Source organism: Drosophila nasuta, chromosome 2L (assembly GCF_023558535.2).
Source record: "Drosophila nasuta strain 15112-1781.00 chromosome 2L, ASM2355853v1, whole genome shotgun sequence".
NCBI classification, from domain to species: Eukaryota; Metazoa; Arthropoda; class Insecta; order Diptera; family Drosophilidae; genus Drosophila; species Drosophila nasuta.
The window spans coordinates 14,736,077-14,763,178 of record NC_083455.1 but is presented as its reverse complement, the minus strand read 5'-3'; the positions used below and the strand labels follow the sequence as shown (position 1 = coordinate 14,763,178).

The 27,102-nt window shown below is 39.6% G+C and overlaps 2 protein-coding genes across 2 annotated transcripts; one reads left to right on the top strand and one right to left on the bottom strand.

Moving 5' to 3' along the window:
• The first annotated feature begins 168 nt into the window (after positions 1-168).
• On the top strand, positions 169-25,931 carry LOC132788598 (myosin-G heavy chain). The gene is given in 10 exon segments (XM_060796088.1): positions 169-547; positions 12,360-12,804; positions 12,873-13,102; positions 18,895-19,217; positions 19,277-19,870; positions 20,841-20,942; positions 20,944-21,546; positions 22,379-24,083; positions 24,146-24,306; positions 24,989-25,931. Coding segments are annotated over 9 exon segments (4,566 nt in total). The 5' UTR covers positions 169-547; positions 12,360-12,397; the 3' UTR covers positions 25,430-25,931.
• A 19-nt stretch (positions 25,932-25,950) lies between these two features.
• LOC132788616 (uncharacterized) lies at positions 25,951-26,604 on the bottom strand. The gene is made up of 2 exons (XM_060796110.1): positions 26,484-26,604; positions 25,951-26,429 (listed from the first exon to the last, which is right to left on the bottom strand). Exons 1-2 carry the CDS (start codon positions 26,572-26,574, stop codon positions 25,951-25,953), a joined length of 570 nt encoding a protein of 189 aa, XP_060652093.1. The 5' UTR covers positions 26,575-26,604.
• Positions 26,605-27,102: the final 498 nt, after the last annotated feature.

Below are 27,102 nucleotides of genomic sequence, written 5' to 3'. Positions count from 1 at the left end.
TATTGCATTATTATCGATGCAACAGCAAAAGCAGCTGTTCCAGCTCAGCTGCCACAGCAACAACACAGCATTACGTGTGTGGTGTGTGTGTGCAACTTTCGTGGCAACACCGGTTGGCTCCCTGCATTTGTTTGTTCATCCTCCGCTGATCAGTTTGCGAGCAAAGCGCGACGAGTGAAGACGTGAATCGCGCAAAACGACTACGCGACGTGCTTGCCACAAATGGTTGCACGAGCTTAGCGCATTTTTTGTTTACTTTTATACGTAGAAAAAAGTGTGTGTGTGAGTGTTTATTAATCGAAAATTCAATTGCCATATCAATTTGTGCAACATGCCGTCAACAAACTTCGTGGCAAGTGTCGCATGTGAATACTACGGTGCATAAAGTTGCCACGATATGTTGCATTTTGGATTTATTGCAAGAAAACCTTCAACGCCGCGAGTCAACGCAACACGCAACATACACGCAATCCCAACTTGGAAACGACGCTGAGATTGCCAAGCTCCAGCTTTGGTCTCCACTTGGCGAAGATTGTCTCGATTCTAGGTACGACATTATACTTCTGTCCCTTGATGCTTGGGTGACTTATGTATTTAACGCCTTGTCCAGAGCACTCGGCACTTCGGATCAATGCCACCTGCTGTGCTTTTGGCGCCCTAATCACTGCACGATATCCTCTTTTTAAAAAAAGATTTTGAAGTGCGTTTCTATTTCACATTTGCATCTTTTTTACGGTCCTAAAATCATACTTAATTTTCTATCGTCATATTTATTGTGAAATTATGAAGAAATATGCAAGTACTGATAAAAATATTTATTATTTGTTGAAGTACATTTAGAATATAGACATCGCTTCATTTATTTTGTATTCACAGAAAAGTTAGCTAACTAACTACATAAAATTACAAAATGTTGAAGAAATTTTCTTTGAAGATCTTTCACATGTTCTCTCTATAATAAACTTTACTCAGCGCTAAATATAATAATTATATTTTTATTATTCCGTTTAACACTTGCTCAAATTACTCAACCTAAACTTATAGTATATAATTTAAAGCCCCAGACACAACAACAGGATATTCCGTTACTTATTTAATATTCTCAAGCGTTCTATATTTCAATCTCTATGAATTTTTTGTATCGACTTTCAAGTTTAACTCGCCTATTTCTAATAGCTGCCAAACGAGTCAACAAGCTATTAAAATAATCTCTGTCCCATTAAGATGTAATTGTTAGTAAATTGAATTTTACTGTCATCGCCTGACAAATATTGACACAAGTTTGAAGAAAGTACTTTTATGTCAGTCACAGATGCGAAAAGTCTCTGGGGATCAAGTTACCCGTTAATCAACTCGAATATCTCTCTCATGTTTACCACAACAATAACATTCACTTTGCGGTTTTAGTTTGATTTCTTGCCGTTTTACTGCAGCTTCAAGTAGCGCTAACAACTTGTTGATGATGTGCTGCCAATTGGTTGCTTTTCAAGAGAATTGTGTAAATCAATGTTTGTCATTTACTTTATGACTGTTAGAGAAATTGGCATATGAAAATATTAGCTGTCTTTTCTTTTAATTTTAACGCATTTGTGGAAAGTTTTCAATAACATTTTGGTTAAGAAATTATAATATAATTTGAAATATATAAACTTTTTTATAAAGTTATTATATTGTTATTATATTTGATAGAGAAATTCAAGAAGGTCAATTAGAAAAAGTAATGACAAAATAATATTCTATAAATATAAAAAAGCAATTCCCTAAAGACACTTAATTTTTAAAGAATCCTATTTCTTATCCTATCATAGCCTTGAATTTTAGTAGAATATTTTAAAAAATTGAAAGGTTTTCGATATGTTTAGTTATTTTATTTCTATTGTGTTTGCTTCTAAGAATTATTATAACATTTTAAATGAGGTCAATTAATAAACTCTTTTTGTTCGTATAAAATAATACTGTATTAATATAAAAACTTTTTTCTTAAAGACATTTATTTAGTACAATATTTTCTGCTTCTTTTTAAGAATGAACTTTGAAAGGAATATTTAGAAGAAGATGAAAACTTCACAGAGAGATTTTAATTTTAAGAGATAATGTTGTTATACTAAACCAAAGAGTTTATCTAAAGAGATTTTATTTCTAGTATGTTATTTTTTAATATAACAAGAGTTTCTCTCTACGCCAAATTTCTAGGATATTTACTTCTTCGTTTGAAGCGAGGAGTAGTAAAGATAGTGAGAGCTCTAGAAGAATTGCTGATGTGATGTGTTGGATGATAACGTCAGTAACTGGCATTGCCAACATTGTTTATTGTAATTGCGATTTGTGGATCGAATACGTCAATGTCACGAGTTGACAGAGACGACACTTTACAGATGTCAAACAATTCCTGCTGCTTGTCGTCGTTTGTCGAATCGTTTCGTTTCGTTTTGTTTGGTTTTGTTTTTCCATATGCTTTCGGCTGTATCGAGAGCTTCTCAGTTTCTCCCAAAACAAAACAAAGAAAGAAATGAAAGACTGACTGTACTCGCATTGTCTTGAGAGATTCGCATGGGAAGTGCAAGACATCCGTTTCACTTGGAATTTTCAATTCACTTTCTTTGCTGCTGCTGGTTGCCATTTCTTTGGGCCATTTGCAGACAAAAGATATAGATATAGTTATAGATTTATGTGTATGTTGTAATATTGTATACATGAGTGCGTTCCACTTGGCAGAGTTCGTATCGAGTTGAGTTGTGTGGAGGTTTTTCATCATCATCCGCAGTTAGTTGATGTCGTCGCCATCCGTTTACTGTATCATAAACATTTATGCCAATGTTTTTTTTTTGTTTGTTTCTTTCGCTGCGACTTTTCGCGAATTGAGAGTGTGTGTGTAAACCTGTTCCATGTGATTTCTTGAGGTATTTTGCCTGGCCTGGCACGACATTTGTTCCTGCTGCCCCAAAAGACACTGACACTGGACTGGATGGACTCTTGGCTCTGACTCTGGCTCTGACTCTTTGCCACGCTGTGGCGACTCGCTTCATGTCGTCACGCGAACTCTCAATCCGTTCATTAATTCAGTTGGCAAACGGTTCGACGGCTCGAGCCTGCTGCTGGTTAGCTGCTTAGTTTGCTGTGTTGTGTGGTGTGGTGTGGTGTGTTTGGTAGGCGTGCAAGTAGCTGGAAGTGTTAATTAGTTGTTGCTGTCTCGTAACTGTCCCGCTCTCGCCATCTCGCTTGCACACTCTTTCCGCATCGCTATCCGTTAATGATTTATATGGGAACTGGGTGCCAATTGTGGGAGTCGATCCCAGGTTGCAGTTACCTCAACAGACAACTGCGTTTAGTCTAGAATTATGATTCTTACTGTTAACGATAAGATAACCGCCAAAGGGCTTTACTACTTTATACAAAGCCATAATTAATTGGGCGTTTCGCATCACATCTATGAAGCAGATTCCAGATTTTGTACTTAACTTTCGCAGTGAATTGAGTTGTTCATTTTAAGTCTGTTGAGAGTTCCCTCTTCTTATCCTACAAACTCTTCTATTCAATTTTCATTACCATAAATGCCTTTCAACGAGATTCTCATAATGCTAATGCTATTTTAATTTTATGGCTCAGTCTCTGTTACACATTGCGTATACTTAATGTCTGACATTAAGCGAGCGACGCCACCTGAAGTGTTGCTTTAATATGCAATTTATTCACAGTTATTTGTAAATTTTTGTTATTCAATTACAAGTGATTCCAATTTTAATTAATGTTCAATGATAATTTCAATCTTTAATCTCAATATTACAATAACTGAAATGGAGTTCTTTAAGTTCCCCCGAACTTGTTAATATTTCAAATGTTTCTATAACATTATTTTCCTATAAAAATCCATACTCTAATTCCATTTAATTTACTTTGTTTTGCCATACTTCCTTTTTAGATTCTTTCATCAAAAAAATTTCATTTTTCGATATTTCCATTCACTTAAAGAGTTCCAAATGGTTTTTAATTTTCTATCTTCAATCTTTCTATCATTTGTTCTTCTCTTGAAAACATTATGGCAATGTTTGAAATGGAGTTCGTTAAGTTCCCACCGAGCTTATTTGATACATCAAATATTTCAATAACATTATTTTCCCATACAAATCTATATTTATTCTTTTAAGTTCTTCATCAATTTCTTGACTTTATTTATTTTCCCCACAATTTGTTCTCTTTTGTATAGAATAAAGGATTAATTTTTTGTATTTGTTTATTTTATATATAAATTCCATGAGCCCTATTCTTCGCCAATGTCCGCACATTGTTTTAAGTGGCGTATTCAATTGCTGTTGGGATAATTTGTTTGCCTGGTGGTATTGGATAGTGTAATGATTTCCATAATTGTTGAAATTGCGTTGCCCGCTTTGGGGTTTTAGGGGACAGGACAGTCGTGTGTCTTGTGTACGTCGTGTGTCGTGTGTCGAATCTCGATTTCGACATTGAAAAATTCCTTTTGTTGTTGCTGTTGTTGTTTTGTTGTATTTTGCGCAACTGCCGCCAAACTGACAGTGAGGACGAGCTACAAATTAGTGGACTGACTCTCAGGCGAGTGCATCCCAAGGCTTTGAAATAAATTCCTACATGCAATTTCAGTTTTAGCTTCAGCTTCGACTCTGGCTGCTGCCAACTGCAACTCGGATGTTGATCGCGAATGTGAATGTGAATGGAAATGGGCTTTTGTAGAGTGTGCAGCGGGCAAAAGGGAGGCAGCAAATCAAAAAGATCCTCATTCCCAGTTCCCAATCTCAGTCGCAGTCGCAGTCGCAATAGCAGTCTCTGTCTTCGTCTCGGAAGATGCGCAGGTGATGTTCAGCTGGAGGGCATTGCACGTCTATTGATGCCACCACCTCCGCCTCTATCTCCACCTCCACCTCCACCTCCACCTTCATCTTCAACTTTAAGTTGAAGCTCAACTAATGTGGGTGTGCGACTCTCACATGCGCATATGGAATATGCGATTGGATTATCGTTATCGCATCTGCACAAATTACAAACACATTTCACTAGACGTTGTCCCAACTCGGAATCGCAATCGCAGTCCGCATTCAAGACCGCTGCCTTTAGAGGTCACTTACTATAGCATAGATGGCAGTCCTCACTAAAACCTGTGCAACCTGTGCTCTAAGTTTCTCTCCCCTTTTCTACTCTTGTGTCCCTTTATGGCAAACTGTGACTGCGAATCGCTTTGTCACGACATTTGCATTGTGCCCACTCGACTATTCCTTGAGTATGTGAGGTGTATTCTTGGGGTCTTCTTGTTTGTAACTTGGTCACAGTTACAGCTGTGATTCCTAAAATTAATATATTGGCCATATTTGCATGCATTAACCGTAATCAGCGAGCGAACTAAATAACTTTGTGCCAGAGTATTTTACCATAGTTGAACTTATGAGATATTAACTTAAAAGACTTTCAAATAAATGCCGAACAGATTCAGATTCTCTATATTAGTTCGCAATTTGAACTTTAATTTATTGATATAAATATATTAGGTGGCAAAAAGTAATGTCTATAATTTATTGTGTATTATTTCTAATTCAGAATTAAATTCTTTAGCATAAAGAGGAACTGTGTCTAATCTCTCATAACTTTTAAAGATAAGTATTATATTTATATTAAGGAATATAGAAATGTAGTATTTTGCTTTTCTTAATAAGAATAATGTATTCCTTAATAGGCTAGAGAAAAATAATAAATGCAGAATTGTATCTATAATATTTTTCTATTCCTTGTTTGTTACTTAAGGCTAGAAATTCCGATAGAATTATATGGGTGTCTTTTTTATGTCTCAATAAGCGTTGTCAAGCTAATGCTAGAATCGTATTAAAGAAAGCCTCGTGTTTATAGGTCTGAATGTAGACGAAGTGAGTTACCATCAAGCTTCGAATAAAGTGTTGATTAGTATTAATGCTTGTGATTAATGACAGTTGGTTAAGAGTTGTCATAACTGTGGAATGTTCTTGACAACAGATGCAAGTCGATGGCATGCGGACAAGTTGAAAGATTGGTAGACTGCTTGACTGGTAGATTGTTAAATTGGTAGACTTTGCGACTGTTCGACTGGTTGTGCTGAAGGTTAAGGTCAAATATTTAGTTATGAAAGATGAGAGATGGATGGAACGACGAACGATTGCGGCTGATGATGAGTGCCGTTGACGTTGAATTGTGTAATCTTTAAGGTTCATGCAATTCATAAAGCAATGCAGTATGGGAGATGGGAGATAAAGGAGACAACTGCAATCGTTTTGACATGCATCTAATTGTTTGATGCCTTTTACTGCTAACTGATTCAGTGGCCACATAGATGGCCTGGACAAGTTTTTTTTTACTTTCCTTTAGCGGGTCGATCGATGCACGTGTTGGCATGCAACTTGTTGCAGTTCCATCATCGTCATCGTCATCGTCATCTTGAACAAGAGACCATGCGATGCCATCCATATTGCATAACCCACACGCGACAAGAAATTCAATGGCAGACGGAGGCAGAGTCCGTGATGGGAGATGGAAAATGATGTGATGTGGTCTTTGCCATGGATCGCATTGCATTGCATTACTTCGGATCGGATGGAATTGGATTGTAAGTGCAACTCAACTGTCAGCCTTCTTGGGCTAATGCAATTAAAATCACATTAAAAGTTTTCACACACCTTCTTGGCCAAGACTGCACAGAGAGAGAGATGGATAGGCCATCCATCTGGTTGGCCATCTTATGGCCAAGACTCCCACATAAATTAGCACTACTTTAACTCTGGCTCCTGCTCTTGATCTTGGTTGATTGATAAGCATTGCTTTGTTTTGGGTTTCCGTTTCCATTTCCCTACTTTCCATTTTAATGGGATCTTTAAGCGCAAACCACATTCAAGCTACCACTTGACGGCATTCTCCAACATTTTCAGCTGCAGTTCTTGATATGTCTCTTTTTCGGTGTTATCCCCATTACTTAAAGAGTGGAAGGTTGGTTTAGTGACAAACAAAACTTGCATTAAAAATTTTTTATTAACATTTTTTTATTTAAGTTGAGTTTGAATGTCTAGAAACTGAAAAGATTAAATAAAATGTGTATGCTCTTAATGAAAAGGATTACAAACAAAAATTGTATTGTAGTTTATGTGCTTCTTATTATTATTTTTGATATCTTTTTTAATACCACATAGAATTATATTAAATCAGAAAAATTTTGTTTTTTGATGTAGTTGGTAGTTGGTAGAAATTCTTTTCTTTTTTTTTTTTTAGTATTAATTTTTCATATTAATATTAACTAACTAATATTAACTAACTAAGTAACTAGCATTTTACAGTCGAATATACCCAACTTCATCTTTTTTGGTTGGTCGTTTTAGTGTTCTCCATCGTCTTCTCTCTGTCTCTTTTTGGGTATTCGCGACCTGGGCACACACGTAATTATCCTTAAAGCCAAAAACGTGACGATATTTGCAATTTGCTGGCTATTGAGTGCCGTTGCAATGTTCGACAGGAATGCCGAATATAAATAATGTTACAATGTTGCATTCTCTAAAGGAAACAGCAGCTGAAGTTCTCACAGCTGCTAAACAAGGCCGCAACTTTAAGGTTCTTAAAGAATTTATCAACTTGGAAGAGGAAACTTTACGAAGGCGTTGAAAATATGCAAATGACTTTCCTTATTTCAAAAGTTAAATAGCCTTGTTAATGTTACCAAGTTTTTACAATAATATGAAGGTGAAGAAGTCTTTTAAACTAGATAGTTTATTGTTTTTTATAATTTATATATTGCTGAGTTAAAGCTAGTTTATTACTAAGATATTTCTATACATATTTATGAAGTTATAATGAAATTATAGTTTCAAAGAATGAAAAGCTTACAAATTATTATCAGCTATTAGTGAACTTATGCTACTCTACAATTAGTTCAATAAATCCGAAATAGATGTGATAATACTGCTTTGCTTCTTTACCATAGCTACTATTCTTAGTTCTTTCCGCAGTCAAAAGTGACTAAGTTTTTTTTATTTAATTTAGGCTACCGAATCGCCCACAATATCAACAATTAATAGGCTTCAATTGAATTATTCATCAGTCATTGAAGACGGCATTTTTCAGACACCCTGAATATCAGGAACAACAACAAAGTAATTCTACAGGCGCAACAGCAATAACAACAACTTAAAGAAGAGTAAGACTGGGAAGTGGCCAGAATTTCATTGAGTTTCGACTGCGTCGTCGTCTGTCGACTCGATTCGCGAAAATATTTCTCAATGTCTATTCAGAGCCTGAGGCCAGGCGGCCAGCTGCTGAGAGAGAAGAGAAGGAAGGCAGAGGACAGGAAAATAGCCGTGGCTAAGGCGAAACAACTACCTATTAATCAAAATCTCTTGATCTGGGCAAATGTCGCTACACTGCGAGAAAAGGCAGCGCACCAAGCGAAACCCATAGCGAAGTGCCTCTAATTGGGTCAGGGAGCATTTCGACAAGTGTGTGGCGTTGGCGGCCACCAAACCCACCACGTTGATGGACGACGCCACGCCAGGCCAGGCCAGAGCAGAGCAGAACAGAGCAAGGCTATCGATGCCCCAACCACAAGCGGGCAGCTTGATCCGACTTAGGCCTGCCCTCTTGTCTGCTAAGCTTAGTTGGAGTATTAACTATGAGCAGCAGAAGGAGCTGGATCAGGCGCACGAGGAGATGGACTATGGGCAAATCGCGGTAAATCACAAAAGCAAGACACGAACTGGCTAAACAACAACAATAACAACGGCAACAAGAACAAAGAGATGATGCCAGAGAATTGCTGCGCCCTTCGGCTCTTTATTAAATTAAGTTAAATCATGTAATTTCCATGTAGCAAGTCAAAAGTGCAATGAATCGCCATCGCCCAAGACCAAGGTCTGTTGATAATGATGCTCATGGCCAGGGGGAACGGCAAAGGCGGAGACGGAGACGAAGATGAAGGTGAAGGGTCTGCTGTGTGCTGTTTGCTGTTTGCTGTACCCTATGATCAGTGATTTTCTTCCTGGGAAACTTTTCGTTTGCCCTCAAAGTTTGTTTTGTTTGACCAGCCACACGCTAAATACGCGTACGCTCAATTCTTTACTTACTATGGAATTTAAGTGCTTGCAGTTTGTTCGCTCCTTTCTCTGCCAAATCTTCCAGTTGTGCTAATTAATTCATACTCATCGTATCTAAGACGCTGCGCTGATTTGTTGTGGTTTCTCTGCAAATTTCTTCGTACGCTGCTTTGGCTAGACGAGTGTTGGCACAAAATGCAAATTAGTTGGTGGCCAGTGACACAGGGCAATGGCTAGGGCCAATGCCAACAGTGTGACCAGATAGCGCCAAAAAGTTCTGAGGAATTTCTATTGAGAGAACTTTTGTGATTAAGCATTTCTATGCTTAATAGAAATAAAAATATGAATTTTTAAATGTTTGTAAAAAATATAACTTACAGTTTTATTAATTAAAATTTTAACAGAACATATTTATTTCTATCCCGAAAATAAATTCTTTTTTAATCTCTAGTCCATTTTTAAAGAACAATTAAAAAAAATTTGTTTCTTTCCTTAAAATAAATTCATTTTGAATCCCATAAAATTGTTGATCCAAAACTATTTCATATTTCAGAAATGTTTCGAAATTTTCTAAAATTAAATGAAATTTTTAATTTTTTCCTTTTTCAATTATGAACTAGGACAGAGCTTCTTTGTAGTTAAGTCATGAATATAAATGTATGAATTTTTATTATTTTATAATACGACGGCTGAATAGGAAAATAAATTATTTTTTAATCTCCAGTCCATTTTTAAAGAAGAATTAAAAAAATTATATTTCTTTCCTTAAAATAAATTCATTTTGAATCCCATAAAAATGTGGATCCAAAACTATTTCATATTTCCGAAACGTTTCGAAATTTTCTAAAATTTAAGGAAATTTTTAATTTTTTCCATTATAAACTAGGACTGAGCTTCGTTGTAGTTAAGTGATGAATATAAATGTATGCATGTTTATTATTTTATAATAATATGGTTGAATAAGATTGAGACAATCTTGCAACTAAATCACATTTGTGTTAAAAATCGGCATTAATTTTCCGTTATGCCTTGACCCACTGTGCGCTTGGGCCCCACATTGTCTCAGTGTGGTTCAAGCTTTAGTTTGGCTTGAACGCCGGGACGAAGACGACAAGACGTCGACCCGACCCACAACAGCGTTTGCGTTTTAGGTCTGTCCGTTGAGTTGAGTGGAAACTGTATATCGTATCTCGTAGTTAGAATAAATAACTTTAGCTTAAACTTAGCGAGCAGTGGCATTCGCTAGCTGGAGTTGCAGTTGCAGTTGCAGTTGCAGTTTGCTGTTAGCTGCTGTGGCTGTTGCTGTTGCACAGCAGCATACCTCAATGCATGCCACGAAACTATCTGACGGACATATTGAGATACATTTCCCCCTTGGTTGCCAAGCGACAAAGCATGGAGTATGGAAATGGATTTGGTCTGTATATTTATGAGATTTATTTTACGAATAGTTTATGCGATGTTGCTACCTGATTTTCTGTCAAGATTCTCGCTCAGCATTCATTATGGGCAAATTGAGCAAAGAGTATTTCATTCCCTCTTTCAATAGCACAAACTTCCGCAACTCTCCTCAACTGATTGCCGTTGCTCAGATAGTCAAATTGTTCAACTGTCTCTGGGATTGGGTTAAGCCGATTTATGGATGATTATAATGAATAGAACTTTCTCGTAAATCGACAATGATAGTCAGCAGCGTGACAAAGTGGATGATGTAGCAGTTAAATGAGCTTAACTGCATTGTTAAGTTACCAGTTTACAGATTAGCGAAAATGTTGTTTAGTCGTCAATTAAAACCCAATAGTTTTATCTGATATGATAAGTAATCAAAGTAAAGTTTTGAATAGTTATCAATTTATGCAGATTCTTTTGTGGCTAATCTTGAAGCTGTTTGCCTGTATTCTCAATAGTCAAGTTTTTAACCATAATAATATTTTATGTCTTACAAAATCCAGTTCTTTAATTTATAATTTGAATGTATTCACAGCAGTCGCACAGAAATACGATATTGGGGTATCGTATATCGTAAAGAATGAGTTGAATATCTGACAAAGTATTTCTATTGCTTGTATCCTGTAGGAAGAGAGTGAGGCGAGTCCATGTTAGGTAATCGCCATAATCAAGCAAGAAGTATGTGGCAGTGACTCAGATATCAGCTCTGCAGTCTGCTCAAGGTACTCAAAGCTCAAAGCCGCCCGCTGTGTTGACACTGAGAAATGCTTGAGCCGGCGGCGGTGGTTCTTGTGGTGGCCACCAAGAAGCGTTTGCATCGGCCACGCTTGCAACATTTTTATGACAATCATTTGAGTTAATTGCGAACAGCAAATGTCCTCTGCTTGCCACAGTGGACTGTGGCGACCACACCGCGTGGCATTGCCACAAAGTGTGGCATAAATATTGTGTCTCATTTCGATTGGCAACTCATCTATCTGTGGCAAGTCCCTGCAACAGCTGTGTGCCAGCTTAGCGCAGTTGATTTCTGTTTGGCGTTTGGCGTTTTGGGGAGGAGCATCGTACGTCAGCTGCAAAGTCGCATGTTGCATGCAGAAAGCAGCAAGCAGCAAGCAGCAAGTTGCAAGTTGCAAGTAAAAGGCATTAGCGTCCGTGTCTGTCACCTTCGTCATGGTCACGCTAATCGTGGTAATCGCCTGCGCCAATAAACTGACAGGTTTATGGGCGTGCAGACGCAGAAAGAGACAGAGACAGAAACAGCGACAGGGACAGGGATGGGACGACAGAGATGGAAGATGCGTGCGAAAGAGAGATGCGGAAGCCACCGAGACAGTTGCACACTTGATTTAAAAGCAATTAAAATGCGAATTGATGTCGCGATTGATTCAGACCCCATACACAGTGAGAAAAACTAATAGACAAATTCCCTGAATTTATTACATTTTGAATCCAATATCTTATATACATATATGTACATATAAATATTGAATTCAACATAAATTGTTATATTAAATGTGAAAGCTTAATTTTCTAGTCATATGTATTTATAGGTCAAAATACATTTATATATTTAGCTCCAAAAGTTAACTTAGCGAAGAATATAATTTCGCTTAACGGTCTTAACTTAAAAAATAATTGAAAGTCAATGGAGTCACACACAAAACAAAAACTCTGTCGCTCTTTTAAAATCTTAGCGGCTAATTTTCTTTTTGGTTCCAATTGAAGATCAAATAAAGCAATGTAAAATCAATATTTTTAAAGTTGTTGCATTGCTTTCGCTTAAGTTTTTCTCTCAGTGCGCGCAGACCCATCAAATTCATCTCATTTTATGTGCTTGTGTTGCAGGTATCTTCGGTTAATGGGTCACGCAAGATGTTGATGCTATGTTGCTGCCGGATCAGACATACGCTGACTACGTGGCCCGACACCTGACCAAGTCGCACTCCAATCACTCCACTTCCAATACCAAATCGAATGCGAAGCCCAGCTCAAGCGACAGCAGCAGCAGCTACGATCGCACTGCGGACTTCTTTGAGAACATTCCCGACTTTGTGGGCGCCTCATTGCCGACCTTTCTCTACACTCCGCAACCGGCTCCCGCTCAGCCTGTTGATGTCCACCCTGGGTCACCAGCTCCATCATCATCGTCATCCAGTCCCAGCGGACGAGATGACGAACACCATTCTAGCGAGAGCGAGAACTGCAACGATGTGCTGCGTCTGTGCGAGGATTTTCTCTGCCGACATCGCATGCGTCCCGACTTCTTCTGCCAATACCACAAGGCGGTCAGGTGAGTGGCAGCATTTAACTGCTAACAATATTCTAACAGCTGATTTATAACTCTTTTTCTCTCTGCAGCTCAGCGACTCCCTCGCCGCGGCAGAGCAAAGCTTCGCCTGTTGTGGACACAGCCGCCTCTGCTTCGGGTGAGCTAAAGTCTTCCAAGGATCAGTCCTCCTCTCAACAATCACAATCGGACAGCAAAGTCAATGCAGTCGTGGAGCGTTTCACTAAGTTCTCCGCCATTTACACGCTACCCGTGGCGAAGCGCAAGAAAACATGCAATAAAACCACCGGAAATATAACAGGTGCGCATCTAATGAGTCCTCTTCTAGAGAGAATAAACTAAGGTGGAGTAAGAAAGTGTTTTAGAAAGGCAGTCTTATACTTTTTAGTAGGCAATTCAGTCATTTAGTATTAGACATTTTAACTGCATTTAAATGCAATTTATGTTGTCTATTACTAAACTATATTAGAACATAGAACAGTATAGAAAAACGACTAATTTTTTTTTTTTTTTTAATTTATTTAGTAACAATATAGCAATTTTGTACCAATATTAACAAAACATTTTGGAAATACTTATTCGGGCGTAATGAAATCTAATATTAATTTGATTGAAATTTACTTACTTTACTTTATTAATTTTTTTAAATTATTTAGTATATACAAATTCCCATACTTAAATCACATATCAAATTACATTTAAAAACTTCACTTCGCAGCTAAAACAAAGTTTACGCTGCGGCGAATTGAATTCGCCAGTTTGCAGTTGTCTTAGGGTGACCATGCCATAATGGTTGTTGTCTCTGCTACTGCTGCTGATGAATTGGTTTGTGTCTCGCCTCGACAGCTGTGTGTTATAAATTAACATCAATTTAAATCATTTGTATACATGAGAATAGTAAAACAATATTATATTAAATGTCAAGCAGAATTGTGTTTTGTGTAGCTTTAGAATTTCTGCATAATTATTAGTGTGTGAGATGTGTGTTGACTGTTGAATGCAGTAAATTGCAAAATGCAATCGTCTTTGCTGTGGGAATTGTGAAATGCAGCATTAACAATAAACAATCAACACTAATTAACACGCGACCAGCAAACGAGACACAGCTGAGCGAGACAAGAAGTGAAGAGAGAGGAGAGATGCGAGGAGAAGTGGCGCATAGTTCAAACACTTGACCTCATATTTGAGCAACTGCACAGAGACCAAACAACAACGAGATGTGGAGTTGTATGGAGTTAAGGAGATGGAGAGAACAGGCCTTTTACCTGTTATAGACGCAGACAGACAAAAACGAGAGAGAGAACAGCAAGAGAGAGAGAGAGAGGAGTGCGCTTATTAGAGAGACAGCAAGACGATCGTTTGACTCGGCTTCTCGTCTGCTGGAAGCGATCAGTCTGCGGCTTACTCTGCCAGCGTGCAAGTGTGTTTAAGCGATCGCAACGCTGTCGACGGTTTAACTGCCTGACTATCGTGTCTACCTGTCGACAGACGACGACACCCTGTATCGTCTCGTGTAATAAACAAAATTTGTCGAATATGCTATGTGTATTGTGATGTGTTTGAAAACATAACGGAAAAGTCGCTAAAACAAAAGCCACACAACAAGAGACTTGTTTGCCAAAGTGTGTGCCCCTCTGCTTATATTCGGTATACACACAGCACACAATGTGTGTGTAGCTAGCAGTGAGTGTCTGTGTATTAGTGTGTGAGTGCCAGTGTGAGTACCTTGAAGGTATCTAAGCATCCACAGCGAGACAGCGAGTTCGGGTACATTTTCAACTTCGCGTGTTCAACTGAAGTTGCTAACTCGTTTTTCAAAAAAGTAAAAGAAAAAAAGGAAAAACAACAAAAGTCTGCACACAACAAGAAGAAGAAAACAAGCGCGCGCGCAACTTCGAAAGAGCTACGAAAAATAATCATAATAATAATAATAAAGAGAGAAATAATAATACGAAGATAAAACACATATATTAATAAGCGGCCAAAGAAGAGGAGGCAAAAAACAAGAACCATATAACTCTCTCGAACTAAGGCAGATTGGGACAGCGACTGAAGGAAAGGCAAAGGCAGAGACAGAGACAGAGATTTGGCTGCGTTGTTGCCCTTCTGCATTCTTTTTGCTTGTTTATTTATTTTGTTCTCGATCTTGCTGTTCACTTGTTGCGTGGCCCAAAAAAAAAACTATACAAAATCGAAGAACAACAACACGCAGCTGCAGATAGAGACAGCAAACATTCGGGTTGCAGGCTCACATAGAGACACACACATACAGATAAACGAAAAACAGGCAAGCAGCCAAAAGTACAAGCCTGTGGCCTGGCCTGGTCTGGTCAATTCTACAGACCAAGTCCCAGTCTGAGTCTCAATCTGAATCTGAGTCGCTGTTGGAGTCGCCCGGCATGCGCCTGTGCGGAAAACCTGTTCGTTCGGGCGTGTTTTAGTGCTGCGTTTGTGTGTCCCGTCTCCCTCTCTCTTTCTCTAGGGATATTGCCATCTCAGTCGCTCGCTTATTCGGAGTGTACGAAATTATTCAAATAAGAAAATCGTCGTCGTCGTCGCCTCGCGTCGTCGTCCTCGCATCCTTAAAACGCTACTCACATTTGAAATCCAAACTTGTTTGCAGTCGGAATTAGCTTTGTTAGCTGGTTTTGTTTTTTTTGGTGTGTTGTTTGGCTCTCTGTGGTCTCTGCTGGTTCCTTGTTTTGGGCCACACAAATGTGCATCAACTATGGCCACTTTGGGCCTGTCAAAAGTATTCATACTGGATAAATATTTTACGGAATTGCAAAAATTTTGGGAGACCGAGAAGAAGCTGCAGGGTAAGTGACACAGTCAATCGACCTAAGAAAAGGATTCTAACAGAAATATCTAACGAAATTCGCTCTCACTCATCATGCTCTTTCTAAACTCGAAAAGCGTTCATAGTGCTCGCTTCGAGTTTGTTGCCTAAGTCTTTTGTTATGCGCTGCTATTGTTCGCAGTAGAAACAAAGCTTCTTGTTCGCTTTTATTTGGAAACTTTATTTTCATGTTATTTTACTATTCACACGCGTTTTGAACCCTTTTGAACTGCATCGAAATTTATGATCTCTGATCTTGATGACAATTCTTAGTAGAAGTCGATTTAGATGTGTATTTTGGTCGATCTATTATAAAAGTTACTATTTATAGCTCAAATTAAATGTAGAAACTTTTTGAATTATTCAGAGCAGCAAAGGGAAATTTAAATATATAAAAAACAATACGACTCTTAAATAATAAATATTAAAAAAAAAAAATACTTCATAAAAGCTAAACATTTACAATGCTGAATGTACTATATTCGAACTTCCATTTTCTACTCTGACTAATGCAAAAAGTTTCTACATTTGATTTGTGCTATAAATAACAACCTTTATAATAAATCAACAAAAATAATCATATGAATTCTATAAGAAATTAACTTTAACAACATAATAACGTTAATTAACTTACAGATATAACATAATATACGCAATATAATTGTATTTCAGATATTACTGTTCTAATTAGTTGAATAAATTGTATTTAATATAAAAGTATGGAGACCTTTTTTAATCGCTTAAAGTAGCTAATAAGCAATTATTCTTATCTACCGGAAATGGTGATATAGCCTATTTAAATACAATTGGAATATTAGTTTAAGTAAGAAATGACACAAATTATTTAATAACAAACTATTCGAGGCTTATATTTATGAGTATTCGATTATTATTATATATACTTTGTATAGAGTTAAGCTTTATGATTACTCAGCTATTGAATGATTTTTCTCTTCGAACAATAACAAGAAGTCAGTGTAGCTACCTTTGTACGTCTGTTGTGCATGTACTTATATGGAACCCTTGTGTATACGAGTATAGTTATAGATTGTCTGCTGCTCTGGCTTGCAACATTTGCCCACCACCAGCATTGGCTACAGCAGCAGCAGCAGCCGCAGTCGCAGCCGCAGAGCTACAGTCACAGCTTCAGCAACAGCAAGAGCGCCACCGCCACCCGCTTCGTCATCTCTCCGCCAGCCTATTGGTGACCAGTTTTTTGGTGCCAGGCAACGCCGCCAACACAGCCGTTGAGATCTTTAAATGTGCCCGACGTCGTCGTCATCGTTGTGTTGTTGTTGGCAAGCTCTTTAGTGGCAAAGCTGCACGCTGATTTCAGCTTCCAAGAAATTTTCTTGCCTGGTGCCTGGACCAAATCGGATTTTTAGCTTTTTTCTACATGCAAAAATAAGAAACACAAAAAAATGAAATACCAAAATAACAACAACAACAGCGTCAGCAGCAGAGTAGGGTGAAAAGAAAGCTTTGAATCTCTTAAAGAGCCGAGAAATTTATACTCTAAGCAAGAAGTTTTATTACAACTCATGACTTGCATTTGGTCAAATTAATTGATGTATTTATGTAACAAAAGAAGAAAGAAAGCAAAGACAACAGAGCTGAGAATAGAACAGCAGAGAAAGAAGCAATGATATTATCTTTAGGTTTCTTCATTAGAATTCTTCTCAAGATTAGCTTCACTGCTATAAATATGTTTCGGAATATTATCGATAATCTAATGTGCTGCAAAACAGAGGTGACTCCCTTCGAAATTTACTCGATTCTTAAAGACTCTTAACTGTTACCTTTCCCAAAGTTAGAGTACAATAATCAAAACAAAGTTTTGTTTGATGTTGTTCGCTTGTTGTTTGTGTTGTTGCTGTTGCTGTTGCTGCTTTACCTTTACATTTCTTGTGTGCAGCTTAAAAACAAAACTGGTTTTCCGCCATCATCAATGATATCGGATTTTGTTGGTCGAATATTCGCCCCGAGACTCTGAAACTGTTGGCATCGTTGTCTACTGTCTGCTCTGCTGCCTCTATTTCGATTCGAAATAACAATTTCGAACAAGTTTTCAAATGCTTAATTAGCTTAGTACTTTTACTCACTTGATTTTCTCTTTATTGTTTAATGGATTGCACATAAAAAATCCATTGGAAATGTTGCCTTCAATCTCGTTAAGCTGCAAGACTTGGGAGACTGATTGGCTTAGTAGATACCCTGTATCTTTATGCTGTCTCCATTCTCCGCTTTCTCGCCTTGATTCCATTGGGAGTCATTATGTATCATTATTTATGGCGTTTATCAACCCCAATTCATTGATATTTTCGTGACTTCCCCTTTGACTTCTTTATTTTTATTGTTGTTTTCTCTTCGTTTTTTCTTGGCACCTGCCGCAAATTCTGTTTCTTTTTTCTTCTTGATTCTTTTTCATCTTAGCGTCTTTCGATTTGGCTTGCAAAATTAGTTCATTAAAATATATTTATGTAAATTTCGGCATCGGCAAGTTGTCTTTTCATTATTTTGTTGTATTTTGTGTTTGTAAATTGGCGTCGCAAGTCAAGCATCGAAAATTTTGTCAAGCTTGACAAAAACTAATTGATGTGAATGAATTTTCTGTTGTGTGATAAAGTTGTTAATTATAATTAAACAAATTGTGCGTGTCTCCTCCAGAAAGAGGCAATATTATTCTATTTTTATATAATTTTCTACATTTCCCTCATTTTTACATATTATTGCTTTTATTGTGTTTTGCTTATGATACTTTGTTCAGATGTAAATGTAGCTTTTAATTCTATTCAAATTTGTTCATTAACCATTTAAAGCAGACAAATGAATTTGCAATACTTTTGCTGAAGCTTGACTAGTTGCTACTCTGTAAAAAAAACTATATACAGTTTTAATATAGTTAGTTTCAATATAGTTTTTAGATATATTTAAAATGGTTAATTATACATCAATTAAATGTGAAATCCTGTCTAGTTTCTGCTCAATAATTATGATTCAATGTTAGAGAATTAAACTTGCCAAAGATTTTTAGCTCTTGTAGGAAAAAGTTCCTTTTAGTGAAAATAATATTGTAATTTTAAAAAAATCTTTTTCAACACTCAGTTATTAATGTTTTTATTATTGTATTGTAATAACGAATACAATTCCTTATTGCGACGAATAATAATAGTTTGCCTACTTTAAGTTTAAGTTTTTAAACACATTTGCTGTATTTTCTTCATACTTATCGGTCTCTTCTTTCCCTCTTTCAGATGCCTCATCGTCCAATGAGGCAGTGCATCTGCAGCAGCGGCTGAAGAGTCTCAGCACCGAGCTGCTGGTCATGCGAAATCGCCTGCATGTCGAGGGTCAGGGTCAGGTTCAGAGTCGCAACGGCGGTGGTGGTGGCGGAGGCGTTGCTGTTGATGCACAACAACATCACAGCCTTGGCGTTGGTCTTTCAACGGGCGGTGCGAAGGCGGCCAACTTTGAGTTGAATGCCTCCAGTCCGAATCTCAATTTGGGCGCAAGTCTCTCGACAAATGCGCTGCAGCAGCATGTGAACGGAGCTGGTGGTCAACACACGCTGCCCAAGGTGAGTAAGATATAGAGGAGAATGCAAACAATTGAGTGTAATTGTTGCCACTTTTCCAGCATGCCTACAACTTCAGCCAGACGCTGCCGAGCAACGCGGGCTCTGGGGGAGTGATCTCGGCACGGAACACATCCATTCCGCATCCGTTGCCCCATCAGCTGGGCGAGAAGTCGACGCTGGCGCATCACAAGAGTCACACGGGCAACTTGGCAGCAGCGGCACCTGCAGCGTTGCCTCATGGCAACGGAGGCAACTCCAGCTCCAACTGCAACACGCTGCCGATGCGCTCGTCGGCGGCCACAGCGCTGGCGGCATCGATAGCCGCCTCCCATCACCATCACCATCAGCATCATCAGCCACACCATCAGCAGCAGCAGCAGCAGCAACATCAGTTGCAGCAACACCAACAACAGCAGCAGCAGTCGCTCAATCAACAGTTTGCCACATCAACGAAACATGCGAATCCTTGCCAGAGTGTTAAGACGCTGCCATTTGGATTTGCCTCCAGCAATGGCGGCGGCGGCAACATCAAGTTGCAGTCGAGCCATCGCTTGCCCAAGGACATGCGGGATCTGATCCATCTGGCGGGACCGCTTAATGAGCATGCCGTTATGCACACGCTTCAGGCTCGCTTCAATGAGCAGCGCTATTTCGTAAGTGTCGATCCGACGCCAGCTAATGCCCATGTTTTTGCCGGCACTGGATAATGTCAGTCATTGTCTGTGGCAGCATTTAGCATAACCAGTTCACAGTTAGACTCACTTTTATCCCACTCCAATTACGCGCGAGCAGAGACAATCTCCGTCTGCTTCAGCTTCAGCTTCAGCTTCAGCTTCAGCTTCAACTCCAGCGTCTAACAATTATCGTAATAGTTTGTCATTAAATTAAATTTCCGCTTGCACTCGCCTCAGATTAACTGTTAATTTCGACAATTATATAGCGTCTGAATACTCACACTACTGTCTAACTATCTCCATGGTCAACTGTCTAACTAGCCCGAGGCCATGGAGGCTGCAGACATCGCGACTTGAGACTGGAGAGACTCTAGACGGTAGATTGCACACTTTGCTGTTGGAAGCAGCAGCAGAAGTCAGCACTTTGAATGTCGCGTATTTGCTGATTTGCCGATTCCGTTGTTGACTCACATCCCCATAATGAGCAGCGATTTCCTTTTTCCGCTGAACTTCTAAATGAGAAAATTATTGCTACAATTTCAAACGAGATCTTGTCACTGACCACGATTCCATTTTTTATCAATAAGTAGTAATGTTTTCTTTTCGGTATACACAATTTAACTTTCAATCTCATTTAGTGTATCTTCAATGTTCGGGAATTTTGTTGATCATTCCCTAAAAACAATATAACAAGAAACCCAACTCCTTTAATACCTGAATCATATGACTAAAGTGTAGTAATTAATTTATAAAATTTTATATTCTCTTGCTGAGGTTGACAAGGAAGAACAAGTTAAAGAACAGTTCTGCTGTTTCCTTAGCCTGGCTTTCCTAGAAATCTACACTTTCTTCTCCTTGTCCTCCCCTTAATGACTTTAAAGTTGTGTGACTCACTGAAAGATTAATAACCTACAAAATTCATCATCTGTTTTCTTTCGCAACTCAACAGACAAATGTGGGACCCATACTGCTGTCGATTAATCCGTATCTGGACGTTGGCAATCCGCTGACATTGACATCGACACGCGACCTTCCGCTTGCCCCGCAACTTCCAGAAGATTGTGCAGGAGGCAGTGCGTCAGCAGAGCGAAACTGGCTATCCGCAAGCCATCATATTGTCTGGCACAAGTGGAGCTGGAAAGACAGCGAATGCCATGTTAATGTTGCGTCAATTGTTTGCCATTGCCGGCGGTGGCCCCGAGACAGATGCCTTCAAGCATTTGGCTGCTGCGTTTACCGTCTTGCGTTCGTTGGGATCCGCGAAGACTACAACGAACTCGGAATCCAGTCGCATTGGCCAGTTCATCGAGGTGCAGGTGACGGATGGTGCACTGTATCGCACTAAGATACATTGTTACTTTCTGGATCAGACGCGTGTGATTCGTCCATTGCCCAAGGAGAAGAACTATCACATTTTCTATCAACTGCTAGCGGGTCTTAATCGAGATGAACGCCAGAAGCTGCACTTGGAGGGCTATTCGCCGGCCAATCTGCGTTATCTGCGTGGTGATATCGCCCAGAACGAGCAGGAGGATGCAGTGCGTTTCCAGGCGTGGAAGACTTGCCTGGGCATCCTGGGAATTCCCTTCTTGGATGTGGTGCGTGTGTTGGCAGCGGTGCTTTTGCTTGGCAATGTGCAGTTCATTGATAGCGGGGTAAGTAATTTTATTTTCAATACAATTATTTTTTTAAGTAAACATTTAAAGTTAGCAAATATCATTATTCTTTGAAGAAAATCGTATTGCGATATTCCATTCTGATTAGTGTTTATGTAGTTGCGTTTGTGTAAAGCGCCATCTATTGTCGAGGAGTCACAGTGACAAAAGCTGCATAATGGCGCCATCTAGTGTTCAGCTGCTGCTCGCATATACATGTTTACTTTTTTGCTGCCTTTTCAGCGATGCTGCTGTGGTGCTTTGGCTAGAGCATCGTTCTTGTGTGCGCTAGGTGCCGAGTTCAACTCGCGCTCTCGCCTGCGTCCAAAGAAAAACTTTTTAAATTTCTTGCGCTGATGTGATTATGGGTAATTTACGTCTGAAATGTCGTGTTCGATATCTTATACATACTGAGCGAGAAATCATTTTTGTTTATTTTAAATAGAAGTACATAAATTTTTAAAGGCAACTTCAGCAGTAACTAACAAAGATAGAATTTGAATAATTATTTATTTTAAATCAATTTAATTTCAACAAGGGAATAAATTACCTTATTGCTTTTGTTAATTTGCATATCTTGCTTTTACTATAAATATGCAAATGATTTCTTTCGTGGAAATTGGCAATTAATATATTCATCCGATTGCAATAATATCTTATTTGTTTGCCATTGTCTTTTAAATAAATAAAAATCGAAATTAATTGCCAGCAGCGACGAATAATTTGCTTAACATGAGTGCTTTCTGTTTACTCAATTGTTGCATTTAAATCCAGCTGCAACTGCATTACTTATACTTCATTTTCCTGCTTCTTTTCTCACACACAATCTCAGGGTCTCGAGGTGGACGTCAAAGGCGAAACAGAGCTCAATTCGGTGGCCAGTCTTTTGGGAGTGCCGCCCGCAGCACTCTTCCGTGGCCTGACGACACGAACGCACAATGTGCGAGGCCAGTTGGTGAAGTCGGTGTGCGGCGATGGCGATGCCAATATGACGAGAGATTGCCTGGCAAAAGCCTTGTACTGTCGCCTGGTTGCAACGATTGTGCGGCGTGCGAATAGCCTCAAGCGACTCGGCTCCACATTGGGCACATTGAGCTCGGACTCGAATGAATCCGTGCACAATCAGGCGGATGCAGCCTCGCAACATGCCTCGACCATTGGCGGTGGCAATGCTGGGTCCAAGTCGATGGCAGCTCTTAATAATGCTGTGCGACATGCAACGGATGGCTTCATTGGCATATTGGATATGTTTGGCTTTGAGGAGCCATCGCCCCACGCCCAGCTGGAGCATTTGTGCATCAATCTGTGTGCCGAGACCATGCAACACTTTTACAACACACACATCTTCAAGTCGTCGGTGGAATCGTGTCGTGATGAGGGCATCGTGTGTGACACCGAAGTGGACTATGTGGACAATGTGCCATGCATTGATTTGATATCATCGCTGCGCACAGGGCTGCTTAGCCTGTTGGACATGGAGTGTTCGGTGCGTGGCACCGCCGAGAGCTATGTCACAAAGCTGAAAGTGCAACATCGCTGCTCCACTCGCCTGGAGACGCGGCATGCCTCCGAGCCGGATGATCCGCGTCTCTTTGCCATACGCCATTTTGCGGGTCGTGTGGAGTACGATACCACGGACTTTTTGGACACGAATCGTGATGTGGTTCCTGATGATTTGGTTGCTGTGTTCTACAAGCACAGCTGCAACTTTGGCTTTGCCACGCATCTCTTTGGCTCCGAGCTGAAAGCGCTCTACGCGCAGCAACAGGCGCCGCGTGGCCTCAGCTTCCGCATCTCGCCCACCTCGCACTCGGATCTGCTCAACGGCGACGAACCGGTGTCCACACTCACCCAGGACTTTCACACGCGTCTCGATAATCTGCTGCGCACTCTCGTCCATGCGCGTCCGCATTTTGTGCGCTGCATTCGCAGCAATGCCGCGGAGCAGGCGGGAAGATTCGAGAGGATGACGGTGGTGCGTCAGATACGCTCGCTGCAGGTGCTGGAGACGGTGAATCTGATGGCTTCTGGGTTCCCGCATCGCATGCGTTTCAAACAGTTCAATGCACGCTATCGCATGTTGGCTCCATTCCGTTTGCTGCGTCGCAGCGAGGACAAGGCGCTGGAGGATTGCCAGCTTATCCTGCAGTATGCCATGGACATGGAGCAGCCACCGGTGCTCGATGGCTCCGTGACGCTGGCCTGGGCACCAGGCAAGCGACATGTGTTCATCAGCGAGGGCATTCGCCAGCATCTGGAGCATTTGCGCACCGAAATACGACACAGGAGCGCCACCCGGATGCAGGCCACTTGGCGTGGCTGGTGGTGGCGCAAGAAGATGGGCACCACAAGCAGCATCAAGCGACCCGCTGCCAACGACACTGCTGCTACAGCTGCCGGTGGCTTGATGGCAGCGCTGCCCGCAATTGCCAGCTCTTGTGCCAAACTCGCCAGCGCTCACAACAATCCCAATGGCAAGGCGACCTCAGCTGCCATGGCTGCTCTCGCTGCGGTGGCTGCAGCTGCCCCTAATACGGGTAAGGAAATGAATACCACTGACAGCACATCATTTTAATTGTTTATTTTTCATGCTTTGCAGTTCCCCGCCTATCCGCAAAGTCCACGAATCCAAGTCTAGGCATTGGCACTGTGACCAGGCCGAGACCTCAACCCATCGCCGGGACTCCTCCGCCGGATCCTCACGAGAAATGCGACCAGAAGATTATACAACAAACTTGTAGTCTCTTCGGATTAGATTTGGTAAGTGGCTCATTTTGTTATTGTGTCACATCACAATCGCTCGCTTCCTGTTTGCTGTTCCCTGCTTCCGGCAGAGGCACAGTGGTCAAAAGTGTGTAGTAAATCACTCTCGGTTGTATGAGTGATTGAAAGCTACAAAGTACAAAGTAGTGCAATGAGTTTTGAAATTCCTTTTTTTAAATAATTTTTTTGTTAAATTAATTTTGAACTGATTTAAAATGTGTGTTTATAATGTGATGTCGCAGAAAAATATTTTCACAAACAATAACCGACAGCAATTTGTAATGAGTTTTAAAATTAGTCTTTTAAAATTTTTTATCTAAATTTCTTTTTTTACTGACTTTAAATTTATAAAAATTATGTATTTTATACTTTTACAAACAACAAATGCTGTTGAAACAACCAAATAGTTTAAACTTTTTCTTAAAAAAAATAATTAAATTTCTTTGGTTTCGAAACAATTCGAATTTAATCATAAGAATTTATAGTTTACTTATTGCCCACTGTACAATCCCAGTTTATTTGCCTGAGTTGATTTTTACTTTTCCATCTTTACTTTTTCTCTTTTTCATATGAACTATTCCCGCTTGGATTATGATGCTGTGATTGTTGCTGCACTTATTTCTGTGGCTGTCTTTGTGCTTGCGCTTGTGTTCGTGTTCGTGTTTGTGGCTGACCCTAGGAGCGGCCACCTCCCGTGCCCCCATCGAGAGCTTACACCATCACGGCGAACTCGAAGAAGCTGGGCTATCCGCAAAGTCGCATCATGAAAATGAATTTTCCAGAGGATGCGCTTGCTAATCCGGCTCCAGCATTGCCGCCTGCAGCAGGCGCCGGAGGAGGAGCAGGAGCAGGAGGTGGAGGAGGAGGAGGAGAGCAACAGCAGCAGCAGCAGTTGAAAAAAGGCGAAACAGTGACTGTGGTGGGCGCCTCGAGTGGACGAGGCCATTTGATTGTCGAGCACAAAGGCCAAAGTTACCATGTACCCTTTCAGTACATGGAACTGAGCAGTCAAGCGATTGCCTCTGCCTCCGTTTCGGGCGCTGGCTGCGGCTCTGGAGGATCAGCCAGCATTCCCACTGTGCCCATTGTGAAGGGACAGGGAAATGGAGTGAAGATTTGACACACTATTGAACTGAGATCGAACCAGATCGAAGACTGTATATAAATAGTTTTAAAAAGTTTCTCAAAATATTTGCATACGAGAATTGTGCTTACCCGAGTATTGTTAAGATTATGGAACACTTTGTAGTATTATCGTATGGTAGGTTGTAGCTTCCAGTGCCAATCAAGTGAGTTCTTCCAGTAGGAATAATATTCGAGTATAAGTTTATGTAATTAAATACACTCACACACAGACATACATACATACATGAGATTAGTTATCGCTCGTTATTCGATTAATCATCGATCGGTCTTGCTGCGGTTTTTATTTCTTATTTTTGTTACTCATTCTCGTTCATAAATAGCACACACACATCACATACTTTAGAATAGCTTTAAGATTTCACCTTTTCCTAATAATTAAAAGCTGTTCATCATAACAATTTTAATCAAGGGCCATTTATGTGCTAGAAATCTATAATTTGAAACCATTAAAGAACAACATATTTGTATATAAGCTATTTATTTAAAATTCTCAATTCAATTATCAATTATTACAACATCTATTGTGGTTGGATGAGTTGTTTGGCAAATGGGTCGACCTGTCTTCGAGTTGCAGTTTTCTTCGACCAACTCGAACTTTTCCTCTTCTTTATTGAAACGCAATATGCCGCACATATAGGATAATCTCTTGCCCTTTGATGGTTCATTGAGTAATTCAGCTTTTGTTCCCGTTGTCAATGAATAGAAATATGCTGTGTTAACGAGATTATTCAAATCGGTCCAGTACACAATGGATTTATCTAAATGATTTTGCAGACTCTTCAAATCGTCAAGACTTTGCAGATTGATGAGATGTCCTTTCATTCGACGGCACTTTTCAACGGCACCAAACCAATTTACGATTTTCGTCTGATCGATATGAAGAAACATATAACCGATTTTCACAAATCCTTCCGGGATATCCGCGTAAAACACATCGCTGATATTGTGATTGATAAATACTGCTGAGCGATTACCTAAGGTACAACAATAATTTGTTTATTTTGTTTACTCTGCTTTTATAACTTTACCGTTCAATACGGGCTCGTATAACGCGGAGCACAATGGAAAAAGCAAAAAAATACAATAAATATTTGAAATCAACAAAATTTGTTTATGCATTTTATGAAGTAAAGTATACGACGTTCAGCAACACAATGAGTAGGATTATGAGAGGTAAAAGGTATTTATACAGCGATAAAGAAATAATAAACAAGTATTAATAATCTGTATTTACTTAGAGTTGCTCAATTACTTATTTTAATCTCAGTTTACTCCCCACTTGACTCAGCTTTACTTCAAATGGTTTCTCACTTCCAAACTAATTCCTTATTAATACTTTTTCGTAGTATAACATATTTATTTAGTTAGCGGTAATCAATCTGCTTATGGATCCCTCGCCTGTTATTAACTGTGCAATTACACTTATCAATATCGAGCTGTAATTGGCAAGGTGCACGCTGTGAGCGCGACCGGGCATCAGAGCATTTTATGACACCACCTGGTGCACTTATCTCACTTTGTCTATCTACTCCTAGAAAGCAGAGTGTGTTTGTGTGCGTGTGCTTGTGTGTGTGTATACACATGTATCTGTGAGTGGCCACATTTGTGCATAAATTTAATTCGCATGTAAATATCAATGTTGTTGTG

Bases quoted from the DNA above. Each gene is read 5' to 3' on its own strand.
- LOC132788616 (XM_060796110.1), bottom strand. From the start codon at position 26,574: ATGCATAAACAAATTTTGTTGATTTCAAATATTTATTGTATTTTTTTG. The intron at 26,430-26,483 runs GTAAAGTTATAA...GTTGTACCTTAG, and splicing joins ATACGAGCCCGTATTGAACG to GTAATCGCTCAGCAGTATTT.